The following is a 24121-nucleotide window of genomic DNA, read 5'->3' as shown; positions in this document are numbered from 1 at the left end:
TTCAGAAGGATGTTGTATTTTATCAAATGCCTTTTCTGCAACTATTGAGATGATCATGTGGTTTTTGTTCTTCTATCGATGTATTTTTTTTTTATTTTCATATGTTGGAACCATCCTTGCATCTGTGGGATAAATCACACTTGATCATGGCCTGTTATTTTTTAGATGTGTTATTAGTTTGACTTTGCTAATATTTTATTAGGGATTTTCATATTAGGAATGTCAGTGTGTAGTTTTTTGTTGTTATTGTTGTTGTTGTGTCCTGTTTGGTTTTGGTATCAGGGCAATGCTGTCCTGGTAGAAAGAACTAGGAAGAATTCCCTCCTCTTCAATTTTCGGGAATAGTTTGAGAATTGGTGTTAGTTCTTCTTTAACAGTTTGGTGAAATTCAACAGTAATGCTATCTGGTCCTAGGCTTTTCTTTGTTGGGAGATTTCTGACTCAGTCTCATTACTTGTTACTGGTCTGTTCAGGATTTCTATTTCTTTCTAGTTCAATCTTGTTGGTTGTATGTGCTTAGGAATTTATCCATTTCTTCTAGGCTTTTCAAATTGTTGGTGTATGATTGTTCATAATAGTCTCTGATGATCCGTCATAGTTCTGTGGCATCAATTAAAATGTCTCATTTTTATTTCTGATTTTATTTATTTGGGTTTCTCTCCTTTTTTTCTTAGTCATTCTAACTAGTAGTTTATCAATTTTGTTTTTCTTTTCAAAAAGCCAACTTTTCATTTCATTGATCTTTTGTAATTTTTTTTTAGTCCCTATTTTGTTTAGCTTTTCTCTGATCTTTATTGTTTGTTTCTTTCTACTAGTTTTAGGTTTGGCTTTTTCTTGATTTTCTAGTTCTTTGAGGTGTGTCATTAGGTTGTTTATTTGAAATCTTTCTACATTTCTGATGTAGGTGTTTAGTGCTATAAACTTCCTTCTTAGCACTCCTGTATCTCATGGGTTTTGGTATGTCATGTTTCTATTTCGTTTGCTTCAAGTAGTTTTTAAAAATTTTTCTTCTTAATTTTTTCATTGACTCAGTGGTCATTCAGGAGCATGTTGTTTAATTTCCATATATTTGTAAAATTTCCAAAGTTTCTCTCCTTACTGCATTTTTAGTTTTGTTTCATTGTGTTCTGGAAGATACCTGATATGATTTCAATTTTTTAAAATTTGTCAAGACATGTTCTGTGGCCTAACATATGGTCTATCATGGAGAATGTTCCATGTGCTGACAAGAAGAGTGTGTATTCTGTAGCTCTTGGATATGATGCTCTGGGCATGTAAATGTCCATTAAGTCCATTTGCTCTAAAAGTGAAGTTTAAATCCAATGTTTATTTTGTTGGTTTTCTGTCTAGCCGATCTGTCTAATACTGAGAGTGGGGTGTTGAACTTGCCAACTATTATTGTGTTAGAGTCTATCTCCTCCTTTAGAGATAATAATATTTGCTTTATATATCTGGATGCATATATATTTGGAATTGTTATGACCCCTTGCAGAATTGATCCCTTTATCATTATATAATGGCCTTCTCTGTCTCTTTTTTATAGTTTTTCTTGTAAAGGTTGTTTTACTTGATAATAAAACAGCTACTCCTGTTCACTTTTGGTTTCTATTTGCCTGCATATCTTTTTCTGTCTTTTCACTTTGAGTTTATATGTGTTTCAGGTGAAATGAGTTTCTTGTAGGCAGCATATAGTTGTGGTATGTGTTTTTTATCAGTTTATCCAGATTATATCTTTTAAGTAAGAATTTAGTTTGTTTACATTCCAGGTTACTATTGATAGGTGAGGACTTATTCCTGTCATTTTGTTAATTGTTTTCTTGTTTTCTTTGTTGTTGTTGTTGTATATCTTTTGTTCCTTTATCCTCTATTGTTTATCATGCAGTTTGGTAGTTTTCTGTAATTGTAACATTTGACTCTTGTTTTCTCATTTGTGTGTCTGCTCTACTAGTGAGTTTTATACTTTGTTTGTACTTTGGTGTGTTTTCATGATGGCAGCTATTGTCCTTTTCCTTCCAGATATAGTACTCTCTTAAGCATTTCTTGTAGGGCTGGCTTAGTGGTGATGAATTCTCTCCATTTTTGCTTTTGAAAGACTTTATTTCTCCTTCATTTTTGAAGGGTAGCTTTGCTGGATCTGGTATCTTAGCTGACAATTTTTGTTTTTTCTTTTGGCTCTTTGAAAGTGTCATTTTATTCTCTTCTGGCCTGAATGGTTTCTGCTGAGAAATATGCTGTTATTCTAATGGGAATTCCATTTTAAATGACTTGATTCTTTTGCTGTTTTTATAATTTTCTCTTTGTCTTTTGACTTTTGACAGTTTTACTATAATGCAACTTGGAGAAGACCATTTTGGTTGAATTTATTTGGGGATCTTTGAGCTTCCCATATTTGGATGTCTGTATTTCTTGCAAGCTTTGAGAAGTTTGAAAGCTATTATTTCATTAAATAAGTTTTCTTTGCCTTTGTTCATATCCAGTAATTAGGACACTTGGTTATTTGGTTGATTTATGGTGTCACATATATTATGTAATCTTTCTTTTCTTTTCCTTTTCTTTTCTTTTCTTTTCTTTTCTTTTCTTTTCTTTTCTTTTCTTTTCTTTTCTTGAGACAGGGTCTTGCCATGTTGCGCACACTGATCTTGAACTCCTGAGCTCAAGAGATGCATATGCCTCAGCCTTCCAAAGTGCTGGGATTACAGGCATGAGCCACCATGCCGGGTCCCTTCATCCCTTAATTCTTTTTTTTTTTCACTGACTGGATTATTTCAAGTGATCTATCCTCTGGTTCTGAAATTTTCCTTCTGCTCAATCTAGTCTATTGTTGATGGTCTTGATTTTATTTTTAATTTCACTCATTGAATTCTTTAGTTACAGTTTTGGTTCTTTTAAATGATATCTATCTCTCTACTGAATTTTTCTTTCAGATCATAAATTATTTTCTTAATTTTTTGTATTATTTATCTCTGTCATATCTCACTGAGTTTCTTTAGTGAGATATATTATTATTATATTAGAATAATAATGATATATTATTCTGATTCTTTTTCTGATATTTCATAATTTCCTTTTCATCAGAAGCTGTTGCTGGAAAATTATTGTGTTCCCTTGGAAGTCTCATGTCTTCTTCCTTTTTTTATCTTCATTTGTCCTTACCTTTGATATCTGTGCATTTGGCATAACAGTCACTTCTTCCAATTTTATGAGTTGGCTTTCATAGGAAAGACTTTTTTTCTGTAGAAATATCTATAATGCCGGTTGTGTAGAACACGTTGTCTTTGATTCTGGTCTGGCACAGTAGTGTAGTCTCAGTATGATTTCCTTGACTGTGTTCAGCATCAGTGGTGTCTATGATTTCCTTAGTGGTTTAGGCTGTGAATTTTAGTGGAGGCTGTGATGAGGCTCTGCTGGGTATTAGGATGCCAGGTGGGCTGGTCTTTGGGCGTGCCCGTCTGTGGGCCTCTAGGCAGTGTACATGGGCACTGATGGTAGTGGGTCCAGGAGAGCGGACCTTTGGGCCTTCTGAAGGCTTATTTGGCTGCCAGCAGTGGCTGCAGTCGGCAGGCAGGTCCTCAGGCACCTAGGCAGCATGTATGGTATTGGCCATGGCAGTAGCAGTGGCAGGCCAACCCTCAGGCTGTCAAGTGGCATGTGCAGGTACCTAGGTCCCCAGGTAGGGTATACAAGTGGTTGCTTGCAGTAGTGGTAGCAGGCTGGCTGGGCCCATCCTCAGGCCCCTGGAACGCATGCACACATGCCAATGGTGGCAGATGGGGTGGGTCAGTCCCTAGGCCCCTGGAACATGTGTGTAAGCATTGGTGGCGGCGGGCCGTGTGAGCCAATCTCCAGGTTCCCAGACAACATGCACAGGGAGTAGCAGGAGTGGTGCCAGGTAGGACAGGCTTGTTCTCACACTGCCTGACAGTACACATGAGTGCAGGCTGCATTGAGGGGTGGGGCAGGGGGCAATCCTTACACATCCAGATGGCACACTGGGGTATCAGCGACAGTGGGGGTGGGTGGGGTGGATCTATCTTCAGACCCCCAGACTACATGGGTGCCTGCTGTGACAGGCTGAGTGGGCCAATTCCCAAGCTTCCAGATGATACGCTTAGGTGCCGACAGCTATGGCAGTAAACCAGGTGGCCCTGTTTTTAGGCCCCTGAATGGCAGGTGCCAATGGCAGCGGATGGGGCAGGCTTATCATTGGGCTTCCTGATGGTGCATCCAGGCCATTCCATTCTTAGTTTTATTTCCCTGTGTGTGACATATCTATTCTCTCTGTCTGCTTTTATGATCCTTCTTTTATCACTGGTTTGAGAAATGTGATCCCTGTCTCTCAGAGATCACTGACCTTTATTACCTGATATACAGTTTCTTGCAAGCCATCATTTCATATATAGTATGGAAATATTTAGAAATGTTACCAAGTTTACTCTCAACCTTAGTGTTTGAAGATAACATCCTCCTCTTCTTTGTTGTTATTTTTCACTACCTCTCTTTCAGAAAGGCAATGGCTTTGTTTTTCAATAAATAATAGATTTACATCTCTGTTACTGATCTATAATCTCATTTGTCTGTAATGAGAAACCTCCCATTGAAACATGTATTTTCTCTGTTGGGTAATATATCAGAGATCGTTTGTCACTTCATCATCCTGCTATTGCTCAAGTAAACTTAACTATTTCTTACTCCCCAGAGACCAGGATCTTCACACTTGGGTAATTTGTTGAAAGTTTGTGGTCATCCTATCATGCCTACCACCCCTACTATAAAGCAAGGTTAATCAATTTTGTAATGTCAGGTTTTCACTCTCATAGCACATGGAGAAACTCTAAAGATACTCTTGGGGTTTCTCTCATCGTGATTTTCAAGTTGTATTTAAAGATATCCACTCTGTTTTGGTGAAATCTCAGATGATATCTAAAAAATATGAATTCCATGTAATTTCTCTCTTAAAAGTTATACTAATGAAAGCTAGTCAATATGAGTTCAGAACAAACATCAGTCAAACATATAGATCCTGTTGACATCTAAACAATCAAAAGAAAAATAAGATAGTATCAGACACATAGGCTTAAAAATACTGAAATTAATCATGCATATAATATATACAATAGTCCCCCCTTGTCCATACAGGATACATTCCAAGACCCCTTGGTGGATATCTGAAACTGTGGATAATACCACACCTATATATACTACATTTTTTCCTATAGTATACATACATACTATGACAAAACTTAATCTATAAATTAGTCACAGTGACAGATTAACAACAATAACTGATAATAAAATAGAAACATTATAACAATATACTGTAATAAATGTTATGTGAATATGGTCTCCCTCTCAAAATACCTTATTGTATTGTACTCAGCTATTTTTGGACTAGTGTAGACTATGTGTAACTGACACTGTGAAAAGCAAAACCCTGGATAAAAGGGGATTCCTATACTAATCTTTACATATAGCTGAAATGTTGCAGAGCAAAATCACCTGTAGCAATTTTTTTGGTATTGGGGTTTGGGAACATCTGTTTTGTTTCAGGTCCTTTAGGAGACACTGATGCAAGCTGGGCTGAGAAATCATTATTTCATTTGACATCCCTGGGAAATCAGTATTTCATAGCAACCGTTATTTAAAGATGATGTTAGATAATTTTAAGCATCATTTAAGCAAAAGTAATAATTTCGGGTGATATTTTCTAGAGTATTTTTAAATCAGTTCCCCGTTTAAAAAATGTGTTGTGCAAATAATTTAGCATTCCTTGATGACTGGAGACTATAATTCTTATTTTAATGAACATCAGTTACAATACCATGCAGTGATGCTTTTGGGGACTGTTGAGGTGTTTGGCATCATTTATGTCTACACAGTTTAACCCATGTTGCAGTGCTATTTGAGCTGGGTTTATTTCAGGTGTATTTCTGATTTCTGACTTTCTTACTTTCAGTTTGTCAGCTTGTATCTGCTGCTGAGTATATACCTGCTTCAAACAACCTCCACTCCATCTTGTTAGCTTATTACCTATAATAACTTCAGGGCTAGAGAAACAGAACACCAAGATTATTAGAATTTTATCTAAAATAACATTTGAGGAAGGTGGCTATTCTCTCATGGGACAGTGTGCATGGGGATAAAATTCAGTTTCTGGCACTGCTGCTGGTGAGGCTGCGGACTGCTTTGGCACTGAAGGGCTTTCTGTTATGTCTAGAAAACACATCACTTAGCATCTCTAAAATTTCTAATTTAACATATGGGGTCACATCTGTTAAAGGATTATTACTCTAGAAGGGGAGTGATGTATAATTTATAAAAATAACCCTATGGGGAGACAGCCAACTACATGTAATAACCTGGAATACTTGCTGTCTCCATTGAATGCTCCCAGCAGAGTCTCACATTATTTCAGTAGTGGGAGCAGATGAAAACAATTGCCCGTTATATACTGTTTACTGGGTTGTATTAGTTAGCATCTCTCCATGAAAAATATTTATTAACTGTCTGGTTTAAGCTTTGAATATTGACCTCCTGCTAGTATATAGTTGATATTTAATTCTGAAAAAAGCAGAAGTCCATTATTCTTAGCTGTAGGAGGCAAGAAAGGGTGTGCCATCCTTGGTAAGAGTGTCTTTCAAGAGTTGCCCAAATTTACTTATTCTCCTGGTAATACCTATAGAGTAGATAGTGTTAGAGAAAAAAGCCTCAGAAGGGGCTATTTTTGAATCAAACACATTAGCTTTTCTTTCTCACATGGTGATAATACAAATAAAGGCTCCTGGCTGTCTACATATTGGGTTTCTCAACAGCAAATAGCATGTCTCTCTCTCAACATGAGAGCAGATTTATTTCAGACCCCAGTGTGAGGCATCGCAGTAGGGAATACCTTGCACAATTCCCACTTTTAAATGAAAGAGAACATAACTGAGGGCTCCTACCCATGTCCCCCGCCTGTAGGAACACTCATAGATTCAGGGTTGCTTTTCCTGTGATTAGCAGATAGCATTTCATCAAAAATTCTAACATGGGATTCTTGAATTCTTGAATGTTTTCTTCTTTTTTACCCTTTGCCTTAATTTAGAGCTTTACCTCACTGTCAGACAAATGTAGAGTGATGTTTCTTTTATTGAAATCTATTGGTGATTTGTTTTTTGTTTTGTTTTTAAGACGGAGTCTCGCTCTGTCGCCCAGGCTGGAGTGCGGTGGCCGGATCTCAGCTCACGCAAGCTCCGCCTCCCGGGTTTACGCCATTCTCCTGGCTCAGCCTCCCGAGTAGCTGGGATTACAGGCGCCCGCCACCTGGCCCGGCTAGTTTTTTGTATTTTTTTAGTAGAGACAGGGTTTCACCGTGTTCGCCAGGATGGTCACGATCTCCTGACCTCGTGATCCACCCGTCTCGGCCTCCCAAAGTGCTGGGATTACAGGCTTGAGCCACCGCGCCCGGCCTCTATTGGTGATTTTAAAAAGAAAAGCAGAATTAACTTCTAATAAATTCTAATAAAGGAAGATTAAAATAAGCAGGGATCCTATCTTGGGTTAACTGTTAATTGCTATGAATAATATTGCAGTAAGGTTGCTTTATATGATGACTTTGAAGCTTCACACCACATCTTAGTCAGATATGAGCACCTTTTTCTTTAATATCTTATTTTAGTCTTACTTTTCCTTCCCTTAAATTTTTTTTGCTTTTTAGATTATTTTTCATCAAATTCCACCTTTAGATAACCAATACTGCGAAATATTAAATACTGCCAAAAGCAGTATTTAACATTTTATGTGATCCTGCTTAAAAACACGTACTAGAGTTTGGGAAGCAGGGGAAGTTTAGCATGACCTCAAAGCTCTTTAATCCTTTGTTGACTCGAAATCCAAACTGAATACAGGTGTAGTGTGATAAAGGTATTAGTTGCCCAAAATCTCTGCCAGGGAAATGTCTGATCATAGAAAAAATCTGATCTTTTTAAAAAGTTAACTGCTTAAATATTTATTAACAAGAGTCAGGAACATTTCCCATTTAATAAGAACAGAATTTTAAAGTAACTAAAAATAAGATACTGTAGATGAAAGTCATAATTAACATTTATATGATGTTTTATGCTCCATGACTTTCCTTTACAGTAGTAGGAAGGAGGTCAGATATTCTCCTCATTTCATGGATGAAAAAAACAAAGGCTCAACAAAATTAAGCAACCTGCCTCAGAAGTAGCAGAACTGAGGCTCACAGACTGGCCTCCGGGCTTGTACTCTGTGGTCCTTCTACCAAGCCAGGATGTGTCTGTGTAATGTCTAAATGCTACGTCTTGAGACACAAAATGAAGGAAAATTACTATCGTTGTTTAACTGCGTTTATCCTTACAGACAAGTAATAGAAAGTTCAACTACTTCCTTTACACAAATAATACTTAACACTAATACTTAATTCCACTGTGTCATCACCCTTAAAACTCTTAGGAACACCCTAGTTTCTTGAATTCTGGGCCAGATGCCAAAGATACAGCAAAATGGTTAAGAGTACAGGCATTGAAGTCTACTGGAGACAACCCCAAGCTTCAGTCTTCGTGCCTACTGTTTACAGTTTGTGCAGCTTGGGTGAGTCACACATGTCTAGAAGGCTTAAATGATCAATAAATGTCAGCTATTATTATCAGCACAGAATTACTAAAGCATTAAGCAATGACTCAGGACATAACAGCAAGCTGCTTTGGGAAGGTTTTGTTATTCTAAAATTAGCGGGACCTTGCAGTCCAAAAATTTACTGCTAGTTGTGCCTTGTATTCTGCCATGTGTGTCCCCATTTGCTCAATATACTGAAAAACCTACATGGAATAAGATGTAGAATAAATGTCAGTGTTCCCTACAAGATCTTCAATGGGGATTATGGTACAAGGATCTTGCTTCTTTTTTTTTTTTTTAAATCTTCCTCTTCGGGCCCCTCCATTATTGTCTATTGAAACTTTTTGGATTCAAACTCTTTATAAAGCAAGCAACTCTCAGGTCATTTTCTGTCATGGTTGTTTATAATTTTCTGATTTTTTTAAAGACAGCTGATATGCCCAATTACAAGTCGACATTTCCATATCCCCTTCTAGAATGTCTTGATTCATTCATGCCTGCATGCATTCATGCCTTTAGAAACATGAAAATTTGTTGAGGATTTCCTATAGGACAGGCTGTGTGCCAAATGCTGGAAGTAAATTAGAAGTAGCACATTTCAGAAATTAACAATCCAGCAAAGGGATTAAATAAGGACCTTAATTTAACTCTCCCTCTGTGTGTGTGTGTGTGTGTGTGCGTGTTCCAGCAAGAGGAAGGTGGGAGTGAGGGGGGAGAATTTGAGCGAGCACTGTGTATATACTGCCAGCATGAACACAGCCTGAAGAGTTTACTATTTCTAGAAATAGTAATGAACACAGTAGTAATAGTAATAGAATGTTATATGACCATAGGAGAGATTCTTTTCCGCCTAAAGATGCCTTAGACTTGATAGAGGTAATGACATTTAAACTAGGTCTCAACAGTTAAAATATAGAATATTCTTTGGCAGAAATAAAGGAAAGGGTTTTCCAGGAAGATAAAACACCATGAGAAAAATCACAGAAGTGTCAATGTTCATGCCATATTCGAGAGTCTATAGAAAGGAAATTAATAGAAGAGGAAAATGGAGATTAGGGGCCAATTTGTGAAAGGCAAAAGCTGGTTCAAAGAAATGCAACTGTGCAAGAGCTCAAGGTGCACATTATTTTCCTTGAATAAGTATAGCATTTCAGACGGGCTGGTGGGAGAAATTCATACACACACACACACACACACACACACACACACACACATGCAGACACACAGAGGGAGAGTTAAATTAAGGTTCTTATTTAATCAGCCATACAAAATTGTATCAGAAGCAAAATGGCAGCCCAGGGCAGATGCTATGTCCCTTTGCATGGCTTCCCTGGCCATCTAGAGTCCTTCATCGGTACAGATGGGAGCCACAGTTTTCCACTCTCTGTCTTGCATGTTTTCAAAACCCCAATTCTTGCTATGCCACTGCTCTTTTGTAGTCAGTATGTATACCCTCTCTTGAAAAAACTTTATACTCCCAGAGCACGCACTTTGAACTCTACTAGCCCTTGAAGCAGGCTCAGCATCAATAAAGTTCCTTCCTCAGACACGCGGAGAAAGCAAGTCAGTGTCTGGGATCCCTGAGCAATATCTACACCTTCAGCTTTCCAAAATTCTAGAAAGCTCAGATTTTTATTGTAAGAAAATTTATATGTTATGGCACCAAACCCTAGCATCCAAGCAGGAGAGGAATTTTAGCCTTTCACATTAAAAACAAAACAAAACAAACAAACAAAAACAACCTAATAATAGATTCAAGTTCCAGATTGTGATTGAGTTACAAAATAAATACTCTATCCTCTGCCCAGAATGCTTCCTCTCCCTGGATATACAGAAGTTTTTAGTTTCCCCAAGATGGTTCCCCTTCCAAATAGTTAGTACCACTCCTCATTCACCCTTATAATTGCGCACATTCTTCTAACTACTAATTATTCAGTTACGTCTTCCCCAGAAGACTATAACCTCCTTAAGAAAGATCCTGTTGAATTCTCAGAACCTCACACAGTTTTTGGAAAACAGGCATTTTAACAAATTCTTGAGTGAATAAACAAGCCGATGACCAAGATGGGCTCTAATCCACAATCGTAGGTCTCCCTCCGCTGTGGGCAGAGTGACACGCTGAGGAACGGGCCAGTGTTTTGATGTAGTTCAAGAGTAGGGTGCTTGGAAGGGTGGTGACTGGGAAGGAAGAGGGCAGTCTGGAGTAGAAAAGGTAGCTGGGATGTTAAATACAAAAAAAAAAAAAAAATATTCCAATGCAATTGAGGGCCTAGCTAGGTCTAGATTCACATGTTGGGTTTTTTCCTTTTTTTGTGCAGATAAGTGTGTCTTAAACATGGGTGAGTGAATTACCTCCCAACAGATTTTTGGAGAGTTTCAAACTAAATTTAATTTCATTTTTGAAAAGGATGCTGTTTTTATTCTCAGGAGTTTTTCATACTATTACACCTACATAGTAAGAGTCTTCACTGAGAATCATGGAGCTTATCTTTGCCTTGTGACTTTTTTTGTTATAAGTCAGGTCCATTAAGGAGTAATTTACATACAATAAAATTTACCTTTTATAGTGTGCATTCTATGAGTTTTGGCTTATGTATATACATCTAGATGCAGTTTATCCACCACAACTAACATATAGAACTTTGCAACCCCTCAAATTATTTTATGCCCTTTGTAGTTATCCCCTTTTCCCACCCAGCCTCTGAAGCCACTTACCTGTTTTCTGTCACTACAGTTTTCAGATTTCCAGGATGCCATCTAAATGGAATTAGTCAGTAGTCTTTTGGACTAGGCCACTTTCACTTAACATAATGCATTTAAAATTCATCCATATTGTTGCAGGTACTGGTGTTATTGCTGAGTAGTATTTCATTGTATGGATATACCACAGATTGTTTTCATTCACCAGTTGATGGACATTGGGTTTTCTCTACTTTGGGGCTGTTGTGAACAACCCTGTGGTGAATATTTACATACAAGTCTTTGTGTATGTCTTCATGATTTATGTTTTCATTTTTCTTGAGTCCATAATTAGGAGCAGAATTGCTAGGAGGGCATCCCAGTGAGTTTAATTTCTATTTCTTATGTTCTGGGGATCTATGGGTGTGTTTTCAGCAATGTAATGACATGAATAAATTGTGTTTCAGAAAGAACCTGAGAACAAGGTAGGACACGGGAACAGACTGGAGTCAGGGAGACTAGTTAGGAAATTGTTGCTTTTCAGTATACCTTGGAGCAGAAATTGCTGTTTTCTTCACTGTTTTCAGTGGAATGGGTATAGGACATAGAGTAATATGAAGATTCTGTGTCTGTTTTTATCGATGATCAACTTCTCCCCATGGACTGTGGTATAAAAACAACTTCCATGAACTAAGTGGAAACGAAAAGGAGTCAATGTAATTTTTATATCTACAAATGCATCACTAGTGTTTTCCTCCTGCCTTCAGCTATCCTTTTATTTTCCTTCTTTTCCATTTTATTTGCTCTTAATATTCCAACCACAGCATGGCAAGGGAAGTAAGGATTTGAAATGTAAGTGTTCCTTTTTCTTTTCTTCTTTGTGCTTTTGAAAAAGGGCCAAACACTTGTAATGGCAGTGATTTAAAACAAACAAACTTTAATTTATATATAGCATAGATAGCTTTCTCCTAAACCATTTTGAAAGATCCAAATTCAACAAAATTAATAATTCTTTCTAGTACCTTATAGGTGTACTTCAGAAGACTATGAACATAATTTAAATACAGAAAATTAGAAGCACAGGCCTTTTCAGTTCAAAGAGACCTTAAGAGAAGCAGCACACATCACCCATTTGTAGATGAGAAAGCTGAGGCCCAGAGTGCTGGAGAGAGTTCACCAGAGTCCTGTCACCAACCTGAATGAGGACTCATTATTTCTATAGCTAGAACATGTGCCTCCCCAAAATGAGAAGAAAGAGTGAGTCTGTGGTTTCTAACAGTTGGAAAATTGCCTCAGGCTTTCTGTGTACTTAAAAATAGTCAGGATAAAATTTGAATTTCAAAGACAGGTTCAATAGTTAGAAGCTATCACATATGAAGATATATGAAAAGACAGAACGTGGTGACATGCTGTGAAATTTTTAATATTTTGTCTATTTTAGTGCTGTTATTGAAATATTGTGACACTAAGGTACAGCATTGCTCATTAACAAACATATAATTTTGCTGCTGACTGTTTTGGATGTCCTAAACTGCAGTTTTTAGTTTCTTATAAATAAATACCGTTTTAACTTGAATTTTATAACACAAGAGACATGTTGGGGAAAACCAGCGATGCCCACAGTGAAACTGTCTACTCAGGTGCACACCAGGCTTTCTTGGAGGTCTCACTGTCATTCTGTTGATAGACACTTCTACAAAAGCAAAATGAACAATTGGGAGACATAAGTCTGTGCTGAGATGACAAGGCATGAGCTCCTACCACCATCAATCTGTGTCACAGTGAAATGTCTATTCATTTTCCATGTCAGCATGTATGGTAACATATAATGGCATGCAGTTTAAAGCTCATTATTCACTATTTTTTCAGTCTCTGCCTTAGACACATATAGCTTTCAACAATACAGGGATTAGGGTTTCTGGGAGGAGAGAGGAGGAGGGTCAAATAAATATAATAGAAGATCATAGCAATTTTTTACAAATGCATAAGTAATTAAAAGGTGATCAGAGTGTCAGCTTTATTACTTAATGAAAGTTGAATTGAAAGGTGGGGTTTGGATAATCAGAAATAACGGATTTCTTAATACTGAGCCCCAGAATTGGACATACCCACCGCTCCACACAGCACGGAGCAGCCGTAGTTCTTCCATGTGAGAGCCTCTCTCACAGCTCTGCTCAGCGCGAATGCTCTCAGAAAGTCAGCTCAGCTCAGCTCAGCATGTATGCTCTTGAGAGGTTGGGAAGGAGTGAAACTGAACTTCAAGTTCCTTCCACCAACTCAGCAAGTGGATTAAGTCACATCACCTCCCCTATAGGGAAAGGTAGGAGACTAAGGGTTTTGGAGAATCTTCCCTCTTCTTCGGAAACAAGAAATAAGTATCCCCTTCTTTCCATGTGGATAAGAGAGGGGAGGGGTCAAAGTAACTAACCCTTTTGGAGCCTCAGTGGTCTTATCCATGTAGTTAAATTCCCTGTATTCAGGAAGTTGAGAAAATAAAAGATATCTAGATATAGTGGTGGCCCATTGACTGGCGCAGAGTGAGTGCTAAAAAGATAGTAGTGATTCCATTCCATCTTCCTTTGGATGATTCCATGTGTTCTTCTTTGCCCTTATTTTGGTTGCCTTTTATAACCAAGTTTCTGATTTGGACAACCAGGTGTCATTCTCTGCAATAAAGTCAATATGAAAAAGAATAGATGTGTGAGGAATTGCAAATTATAATTTTTATTTACTGAGCTTGTGGCACGTATCAGTAGGTGCTTGGAATTATAATTTTCATGATGCAGGAGAAAATGAACTAGTTGATTTGTAGCTCAGCTGGAAAATTAAATAGTTAAAGCTGCTAAAGAGACTGAAGACCGACCCTGAAGAACATAACATCTCAAGGAGCAGCAAAGAGAAGTTACAGAGGCAAGAAAGAGAAATTCAAGAGGCTAGAGAATGAGGAGGAAATCTGTGAGAGTGGGCAACATAAAAGTCAAGGAAAGGGATCATCTAGGAAGGAGGCGGGCATCAACCATTTCAAATGCTGCAGAGGGACCAGGTAAAATAAGAAGAAATAGAACAAATAGATGTGCAGAAAGCCATAGCCATTATTGTAATAGCTCTCAGGTACTGAGCACTTACTGTATGCCAGGCACTGTGTTAAATGCTTCACATACTATATTGATTTAGCCCTCAAAAACACCCCTAATTTTATAGAGGGGGTAAGTGAGGCCCAGAAAAGTTTAGTACCAGCTTGGCTTAGGTCACAGAGCTTGGAGGTGACAGAGCTGGGACTCAGACCCCTGCCATCTATGCTTAATCCCACAGCCCTCACTCCTCTGGAAGACTTGCTTCTGCCCATGTGGTGGGTGAGGAAGCCAAAGTGCTGATAGGAAAGATGACAAAGAGGTACCCCTCGAGGGGAGGGGAGGGAGCGTGGCAAGTAGAGGAGGGTAGGCTGAGGTTTGTCTTGGTTTATTTGTTTGCTGTAAGATGGCAGAAATTTTGGCTTATATAATGCATTATTAAATTCCCATCAGGGGCACATGAGAGATCAAGAGAGTGAGGAGACATTCAGAAGGCACAGGACAGGTGTGTGTGTTGGCAGGGAGGGGACCTTAGAAAGAAGAGTCCCTCCTCCTTTGTGACAAGATAAGGAAGAAGCTATTACGTCTGTAAGTTTATTGTCAGAATATTGAGGAAGTTCTCTTCTGATTGTTTTAATTCCTCTCTATCCCGCTTTGCCCCCTTCCCTGCCACCACTCCTCTTCTCCAGAACGTTGTACTTACCCTTCAAGCTTCCACTCTTGTCACTTGGGGCTTCCAAGAAGTGCTCCACATCCATCCACTATGCAGGCACTGCCAGTTGTGCACCAGCAGGACTGGCCCTCTCACCTGCTGGGTGTGCCTTGCCTTCGGGAGGAGGGCCCCTGTTTGCTGGGCGCTGAGGTTGTGCACAGAGCCAAAAACTGTTTGCTAAGTAAGCATAAATGGATTCAGCCTGCATTTAAGACATGGTACCACCCTGCAAGAGTTAGGACTAAGATAAGTGCATGAAGGATTATAACAAAACCCCTAGTGGCAAGGACCACAAAACAGAGATACACAGGGTACAGTGGACTTAAGGACGCACACAGTGGAGCAGGGGACTAAGTACTGTGTGGGTGATTTCAGGAGAAACTTTATAAGGAGTGTGGTTTTGAGCTTATTGTTGATGAATAGACACTTTTTTCACAGAAGAAGATAAAGCACAGGCTTTTTATTTAAATGAGGTAGCAGAAGAAATAGCACGGGTTGGGCACAGTGGCTCATGCCTATAATCCCAGCACCTTGGGAGGCCAAGACAGGAGGATCACTTGAGGCCAGGAGTTCAAAACCAGCCTGGGCGACATCGTGAGACTCTGTTTAAAAAAAGAAGAAGAAGAAAAAAAAAAAGGAAGGAAGGAAGAAAGGAAGGGAGGGGAGGGGAAAGGGTGGGAGGGAGGGAAGGAGGAAGGAAGGAAAGAAGGAAGGAAGGAAGGAAGGAAGGAAGGAAGGAAGGAAGGTAGGAAGGAAGGGTACAAATCGCTTATTTGGGGAACATGGGGCAGTCTATTTTGGCTGAAGTATGGAACATAGCTGGGTGGTCAGTCTAGGATGCACTGGAAGGGACTTGAATGCTAAACGAAGAAATTCTGTTTTACTTGACTTCTTTGAGAGGAGCCTTCCATTTTCATCTTTATCTGTATCAGAAAAAGTTGTGAACATATTCAAAAACTATTTTAAACAATCTTTTGGACATAGCCAAGAAGTTGATGATAAAAGTTTAGAAGTCATACCCACCATTTACATCCCAGAAACCAAGCCAGTATCCTGGAGAGTTTCAGTATAGTATCCACCCACTCCCCCAAGAACACATAGTAGCAGATGGGTAAGGGCTGCGTTGTCTTCCTGGGCAGTCACTGGCTTCATCACATCATCTAGGGGGGAAAATGGAAGGCGAGCCTGCAGTGTGCCTTCTCTGCAGGTCTATGGTGGAGACCAACATCAGGTTTCCCACTACTTGTAAATTGTTATGCTTAATAACTATTTTTAGCCAAAAAAAGTTAAAAATAAAAATCTCTTTTTTCTTTCAGTTAAGAAAAAGAAGCCTAAACTTTTAAATAAATTTGATAAGACTATTAAAGCTGAACTTGATGCTGCAGAAAAACTCCGTAAAAGGGTAGGTTGATATTTTTGTGCAATGGTTTTGTTGTTAAATAAACTCAGGCATTACTCTTGATTTGTTAAAAAAGAATAAGTGTAAAAGAAACAACAGTTGAATAGAGTAGATTTTCCCCCAGGCACGTGAACATTCCACATGAAATGAATCAGATGGAAGAGAATTGCCACCACATGGCCATAGAGAAATAGAACTTTCCTTCAAGCCAGCCAATGTGGGTGTCAGCCTACCTCCATCACATTCTAGTTATGTAGCTTTGGGGAAATCACTTGGCCATGCTGGGTGTTAGTTTTCTTAAAGATATGAGAATGATAAATACTCTTTCTACCTCTGATTGAGTTTTTTAAAAAGATCAATTTAAAGATCAAGTGAGAATTTTTTTGTTGTTGTTTTGGACAGAACCTCTGCCCAGGCTAAAGTGCAGTGGCACAATCTCGGCTAACTAGAACCTCTGCTTCCTGAGTTTAAGCAATTCTCCTGAGTAGCTGGGATTACAGGTGCTCACCACCATGCCTGGCTGATTTTTGTATTTTTAGTAGAAACAGGGTTTCACCATGTTGCCCAGGCTGGTCTTGAACTCCTGACCTCAAGTGACCCACCCATCTCAGCCTCCCAAAATGCTGGGATTACAGGCATGAGCCATAAATGACATTTTAAAAATAATAATAATAACACTGTCAAGTGTCATAGAAGTGGAAGTTTTTAATTTTATAGCTCCCTGATGCAAGAAAAGAAGAAGACATTCTTCTTACTTAGGGTTAACCTCATGCACCTCCAGTTTTTTAGGGTAACTTATTTATGTTTTAATTTATCAATATATTTGAAATATTACTTGCATTTCTTTATAGATATTACAATTTTGAAAACAATAAATTGAAACTGGATTTAAGTTACTTGTTCCCTTACCTTGGTCATATCATCTAATTATCGGGTGCAAAAATATTTATTATAATGTATTTAATCATATCTTCAATTAATCATCTCCTTGTTTTTGGCGGAAATTTGTTTCTCTACTCTGCACTTGAATGTAGACTCTGTAATGTTCATTAGTTTTCCTGTTAGGCTTTGTAATCAGTAAACATTGACTGCAATAAAAAAGGAACAAGCGGACTTAAGTAAACAAACAACAATAAAAACACTCGTTAGGAACTAAAATGGGACAAGAATGTACGTCTCATGTTTATTGAAAGTGTACCAACGAACGTAAAGGCTTTTGGAACTGGCATTAGGTGAGGCTCCAAAGCCAAGGTTTGCCAATAAAAATATAGTAACTCCAAAGAATATTGCAGCAAAGTCATTGTTCACTTCCCTTAAATCTAACCACATGGAATGATTCCTACTTTCTGATAGTAAACAGGAAAGTTAACTGTCTTGTTTAACTTTATGAAGTGAAGCCATCTACTGTTTGTAGTCAGTTTGTATTTCTTAATAGAACTGAAGCAATAATTTTTTTCTGCCACCTCCTTTGGCAACCTCTACTTTCTCTATACTAAATGTCATATATAAAAATGGGAGTGCCTATTGCACAGGTAACTTTCAGTGTAAAAAACATGTGAGCAGCTTTAGAGAAGGATTTTAATGTAATTACATGAATGATAAAGGAGGGCGCAGTTATGGGGTATTCTGCAGTGTTGCTCCTTTGAAGTTATGTTTTTCCAAGGAGCATCTTGAATTTATACCAGCGAAATAAAAGAGGAAGAAGTAGCCACATATACAATTCTTGCTTCTGAAACAATAGGAAGCTGTGTTAACTGACTCATCAACATAATTCAGTCTTTTAAGGTTGTTTTTATGGCTAGTATTTTCAGAGGATGCACCTTAGTGTGCTGGACCAGCTGAGGCCAACTAACACACATCCCACACAGAGCCAGTGAAGCCTCAGTTCACGCCTCAGGCTCAAGGACTGTGTTACATAAAAGTATGTGTTCGCTTTTTATCCCCCCAGAAAAGTATAGATCAGATTATATTCCAGTCTTCTATTTTTAAAGCATTTTAAGTTTAAAATGCTTTCCTACCTCTGGAAAAAGGGGTTGAAATGATATACTGAAATATATTTGCTTATTTGTTGGAATCATTTATTATTACAGTATTGTAAGTGATTTTTTAAAAGGTGGGGAGGGAGTAAAGAAAATGTAATCACACACCTGAAAGTTCACACCACTGGCTCTAAATCATGCTAGGAATGAAGTCAACAATTCCTCGAGGACAACATGGAAAATAGAATCAGAAGATAAGATTAATATTGTTCATCAGAAGAGCTGTTCTGCTCCAAGTCCAGAGAGAAACATTTGGCTGTAGATCTTCATAAAAAAGGTATACTGATGGATGCAAAACTTCCTGCTTACTCCCTGACATCATATCAGTGGATTATTCTACCATGCAGCTGCAGGAATGTATTTTATTGTCCTTCAGTACAGCCCATTGGCCTCATGCCAACACAGTGTGGCCCACATACATGTCTCTCCCATGAACCGTCTTGGTCCTAGGACAACATTATAAGCTATGTTGAGAAACAGATCATTTTCAGGCAATTCTTCAAACATTGTGTGTCTTGCAATTGAGTTTTTAAATAAGAATTGAACAATAGTGTTAGGAGCTATACAAGAACTTAGGGAAGGGAAATTCTTTCAGACTAAAAGCAAATACACTTACTTTGCCAGCCAACTGAAGTAAAAGCAAGACTGATGGCCCCTCAGCAAAGTCACACAGCCTCTGTCTTGCAAGGATTCAAAGAATGCCACAGACAGAGCCAAAATATCCCATTATTTTAACAACCTTGACAGTCAAGCAGGAATATCACTCTTTATCAAATTTGTTATGAACATTGTTATTCTTATGTTTTAAGTCTGATATTAGTACATTTAGCACAATTATCATTGAAATAGCTTTGACATTTGCAATTTAAGTTGCGTGGGGTGCATACTAGGCTGAAAATAGACCTTCAAAAGATATGTGTCTGGAACCTGTAAATGTTGTGTTATTTGGGAAAAGGACCTTTGCAGATGCGATTAAGGACATTGAGATAGAGAGATTATCCTGGATTATCCAGTTGGGCCTTAAATGCAATCATGTTTCCTCATAAGGGAGGGACAGAGAGAAATTTGATGCAAACAAAATAAAAAGGAGCACACACAGAGAAGAAAGAAAGCAGTATGAAGACAGAATTAGATATTGGGGTGATGTGTCCACAAATCAAGAAATACTGGAATAGACAAGGACAAATATTCCCATAAAACCTCTGGAGAGAACACAGCCCTGCCACCATCTTGATTTCAGCTGAGAGAAACTAATTCTGGAAATCTCTTCTGCAAAACTGCAAGAGAACAAAGTTCTCTTTTAAGCTATCAAGTTTGTGATAGTTTGTCACAGAGGCCATAGAAGAGTAAAACAGATTTCAATACTGGGCCTGCAGGTACACAGAAATCAAGAACTGAGGTTTGGGAAGCTCTGCCTAGATTTCAGAGGATGCATATTGAATTGCCTGGATGTCCAAGCAGAATTTGCAGCATGAGTGGAGCCCTCATGGAGAACCTCTGCTAGGGCAGTGGAGAAGGGAAATGTGGGGTTGGAGCCCCCATATAGAGTCCCCACTGGGGCACTGCCTAGTAGAATTGTGGGAAGAGGGCCACCATCCTGCAGACCCCAGAATGGTAGATCCATTGACAGCTTGTACTGTGTGCCTGGAAAAGCCTCAGACACCTAACACCAGCCCATGAAAGCAGCTGGAAGGGGGACTGTATCCTGCAAAGCCACAGGGGTGGAGCTGCCCAAGACCATGAGAGCCCACCAGTTGTATCAGCATGACCTGGATGTGAGACATGAAGTCAAAGGAGATGATTTCAGAGCTTTAAAACTTAATGACAGCCACACTGGATTTCAGACTTGCATGGAGCTTGAAGCCCCTTTGTTTTGATCAATTTCTCCCATTTTGAAAGGGAGTATTTATCCAATACCTGTACCCCCATTGTATTTTAGAAGTAACTGATTTGCTTTTGATTTTATAGGCTCCTAAGTGGAAGGGACTTGCCTTGTCTCAGATGAGACTTTGGACTTGGTCTTTGGGTTTATGCTGGAATGAGTTAAGCCTTTGGGGGATGGTTGTAAAGGCATGATTCTGTTTTGAAATGTGAGGACATGAGATTTGGGAAGGATCAGGGGTGGAATTTGGTTTCACTGTGTCCCCACCCAAATCCCATCTCAAATTGTAATCCCCATAATCCCCATGTGCCTAGGGAGACACCTGGTGGAAGGTGATTGGATCAAGGGGGCAGTTTCCCCTATGCTGTTCTCATGATAGTAAGTTCTCATGACATCTGATGGTTTTATAAAGAGCTCTTCACCCTTCATTCGTCACTCTTCTCTCTCTTGCTAGCATGTGAGGAACGTCCTTGCTTCTTCTTTGCCTTCTGCCATGCTTGTAAGTTTCCTCAGGCCTCCCCAGCCATGTGGAACTGTGATTCAATTAAACCTCTTTCCTATATTAATTATCCAGTCTCAGGTATTTTTTATAGCAGTGTGAAAACAGACTAATACAATATTCTTTGAGAACACAGATAGAACCTGTACATACATTGAAGGAAAATTCAATTCCTTTAGCAAAACCACATATTACATCATTTATCAGGTGTCTGTCTTTTTAAAAATTAAGTAAATACATGTTCATTACTAGTTTTCTGTTTGCTTTAATATAGGTTCCTTTAAAATCTTAGATAAAACCATCTTTACACTCAGGATGGAATCTAGGAAATTCCGACAAAATCACTTGCTGAATATTAAATAACAACATTAATTGATTATGCATTTTATTTTATTTTATTTTATTTTGTCTTTCTAACAGGGAAAAATTGAGGAGGCAGTGAATGCATTCAAAGAACTAGTACACAAATACCCACAGAGTCCACGAGCAAGATATGGGAAGGCACAGGTATTCTGAGACCCTTTTCCTTAGAACACTTTTTTGATGTTTAGGTGTTCTCTGTGTAATTGAATTTTTCACTCCTTACTATTTTCCCTTTCTAATTTCTATACAGAATCAGTTTCTCACGTATATACATAAGCAAGAAATACAATTAATTATCACTATTGCATGCTGCTGAGTTTAGTAACATTTTTTTTCTGCTCCTCCTCCATGTGACTTCTCTCTGATTTTGAAAAGAAAATAAAGAGTAACACTTTTGTCATTGTTTTACCATCCCCTCATGTCCCATTCCATCTAATCCCACCATACAGTGTTCACTTGAGGCTCCTCAGAGCTTTCAGACTCTGGGTTTTATAACTGGAGGTTGCAAGTATGCTTAGGAAAGACCTTTCTAAAATATAAAGTAAAACATACTTTGTTGTCTCTATAGTTTTTTCCAACAGACTCATTTCTTAGCAGCTACCTTTATCCTCGTCTCTTACCATCTCCTTTCTTATCTGGCTTTCTCTAGTTTCCAACTTCTTTCATGAAGCATGTCCCCGTTCACCTGTAACTGCATAAACCCACTGCATGTCAGTGTTTTAGGCCCTGGGAATGTCTGTTTTGTATTCTTTTATGAGATGATTAGTCAGGTGCAGCTACAAGAGGTCTCATAGGACAGGATTAGGGAAAAGCAAAGTTTGTTATGCTCACAAGTCCTAGAGACAGGAGGCCCAGCATGCCACATAGGGCTACATGGGAAAGACTCAAGGTGATCAGGGGATGGTAGGCAAGAGAGAGGGGAAGGTTTGGCCACAGCCTTTATTGAGGTTTCCATAGAAAAGGCAAGGTAGGGCAGAGTGAACAGTTCAGTACTGGCTGGTTGAAATAATTTCAGCCGTCTTTTTGCCTACAGGGGTGGTACCTGGCCCTGACATGATTAAAATAGAGGAAGCATGGCTCTGGATTGGTTAGTTTGCATATCAAAAGCTTGCTTCTGGCTGAGCACTGGCCATCTCAGAATTGTCTAGCTCAGAACAGTCTCTCCCTAGCCAGAGAGGGTTTTTAAGATGTCAAAACATCATAATATATAGAAAATTTAAAAATAATTATAATATAATACAATGAACATTCTTGTGGATTCCAGTGGAAGATTTTTTTAAATTACTTAAAGAATATTTGGTGAAAGTCCACTATGTGCCAGGCCCTGATGTAAGCATCAATAGAACATATTTTAAAAGCCCCAGCACTTACAGAGTTTCCATTGTAATGGGGAAAACGATGCATAGGACAAGTAAGTCCAAAGTATATGCTTACTAGGGCTGAGTGCTAAGCAGAGGATAAAGACAACAAGGAACAGCTAGTAGACATGTGAGAGGGTTGGTGTGGTATGAAAGGTGGCAGGGAAAGGTCTCATCAAGGAGGTGACATTTGAGCAAAGCCCTGAAAGTCTTTATAAATAAATACGTACTTGAAGAATGTTATAAAGTATTAAGAATAAATATGTTAGATCATCTTACCTAATAAGAAATGCTGTAAAGAAAAGAAGAAAAGGTAATGGAATAAAGGGCACACCTATTAAGATTTTTTTGGCCACAGGTAACGTGATTGAAAGTAACGGGTCTGACAGCGCTTTGGACAAGTTGGGCAGGAAAGGTCTCTCTAGGGAGGCAACATGTGGCTGAGTTGTGAGGAGTTTATCTTGCTAGAAGGAGCTATCCAGGCAAGAGAAAGCAGAAAGTCAAAGGCTTTGAGGCAGGAAAACAATCTTGGGATAAGCCTGAGGAGAGAAAGAAGGTCATGCTGGGGGCAGGGAAAGGAGGATCAAGGAGGCTGCAGCCTTGCAGATTTTATTGTACATGTGCTGGGAAGCCATGGGAGGGTTTGTTTGGTTTTTTGGGGGGGGATTTCTTTGTTTGTTTGTTTTTATAGTTTAAGTTCTGGGATACATGTGCAGAACATTCAGGTTTCTTACATAGGTATGTACATGCCATGGTGGTTTGCTGCACCCATCAACCCATCATCTACATTAGGTACTTCTCCTAATGCTATCCCTCCCCTAGTCCCCACCCCTGACAGGCCCCAGTGTGTGATGTTGCCCTCCCTGTGTCCATGTGTTCTCATTGTTCAACTCCCACTTATGAGTGGGAACATGTGGTGTTTGGTTTTCTGTTCTTGTGTTAGTTTGCTGAGAATGATGGTTTCCAGCTTCATCCACATCTCTGCAAAGGACATGAACTCACCCTTTTTTGTGGCTGCATAGCATTCCATGGTGTATATGTGCCACATTTTCTTTATCCATTCTATCATTGATAGGCATTTGGGTTGGTTCCAAGTCTTTGCTATTGTGAATAGTGCCGCAATAAACATATGTGTGCATGTGCATTTATAGTATAATTATTTATAATCCTTTGGGTATATACCTAGTAATGGGATTGCTGGGTCAAATGGTATTTCTGGTTCTAGATTCTTGAGGAATTACCACACTGTCTTCCACAATGATTGAACTAATTTACACTCCAACAGTGTAAAAGCATTCCTATTTTTCCACATCCTCTCTATAATCGTTTCCTGACTTTTTAATGATCACCATTCTAACTGGGATGAGATGGTATCTCATTTTGGTTTTGATTTGCATTTCTCTAATGACCAGTGATGATGAGCTTTATTTTATATGTTTGTTGGCCACATACATGTCTTCTTTTGAGAAGTGTCTGTTCATATCCTTCACCCACTTTTTGATGGGG

General features: G+C 38.7%; 1 protein-coding gene across 6 annotated transcripts in view; it reads left to right on the top strand.

Annotated features, from left to right (window-relative positions):
• The window catches only part of ASPH (aspartate beta-hydroxylase), a 225311-nt gene that overhangs the window by 128165 nt on the left and 73025 nt on the right, over positions 1–24121 (top strand). For all 6 annotated transcript variants that reach the window (XM_023222351.1, XM_023222353.1, XM_023222350.1 and 3 more), the window contains 2 exons: positions 16392–16477; positions 21315–21401. In XM_023222351.1, the coding sequence (XP_023078119.1) occupies positions 16392–16477; positions 21315–21401 (173 nt within the window). The remainder of the gene's footprint in view (positions 1–16391; positions 16478–21314; positions 21402–24121) is intronic.

Source organism: Piliocolobus tephrosceles, chromosome 7 (genome assembly GCF_002776525.5).
Source record: "Piliocolobus tephrosceles isolate RC106 chromosome 7, ASM277652v3, whole genome shotgun sequence".
Classification (NCBI taxonomy): Eukaryota; Metazoa; Chordata; class Mammalia; order Primates; family Cercopithecidae; genus Piliocolobus; species Piliocolobus tephrosceles.
The sequence above is the reverse complement of the archived record's forward strand: the minus strand, read 5'-3'. Positions and strand labels throughout refer to the sequence as shown.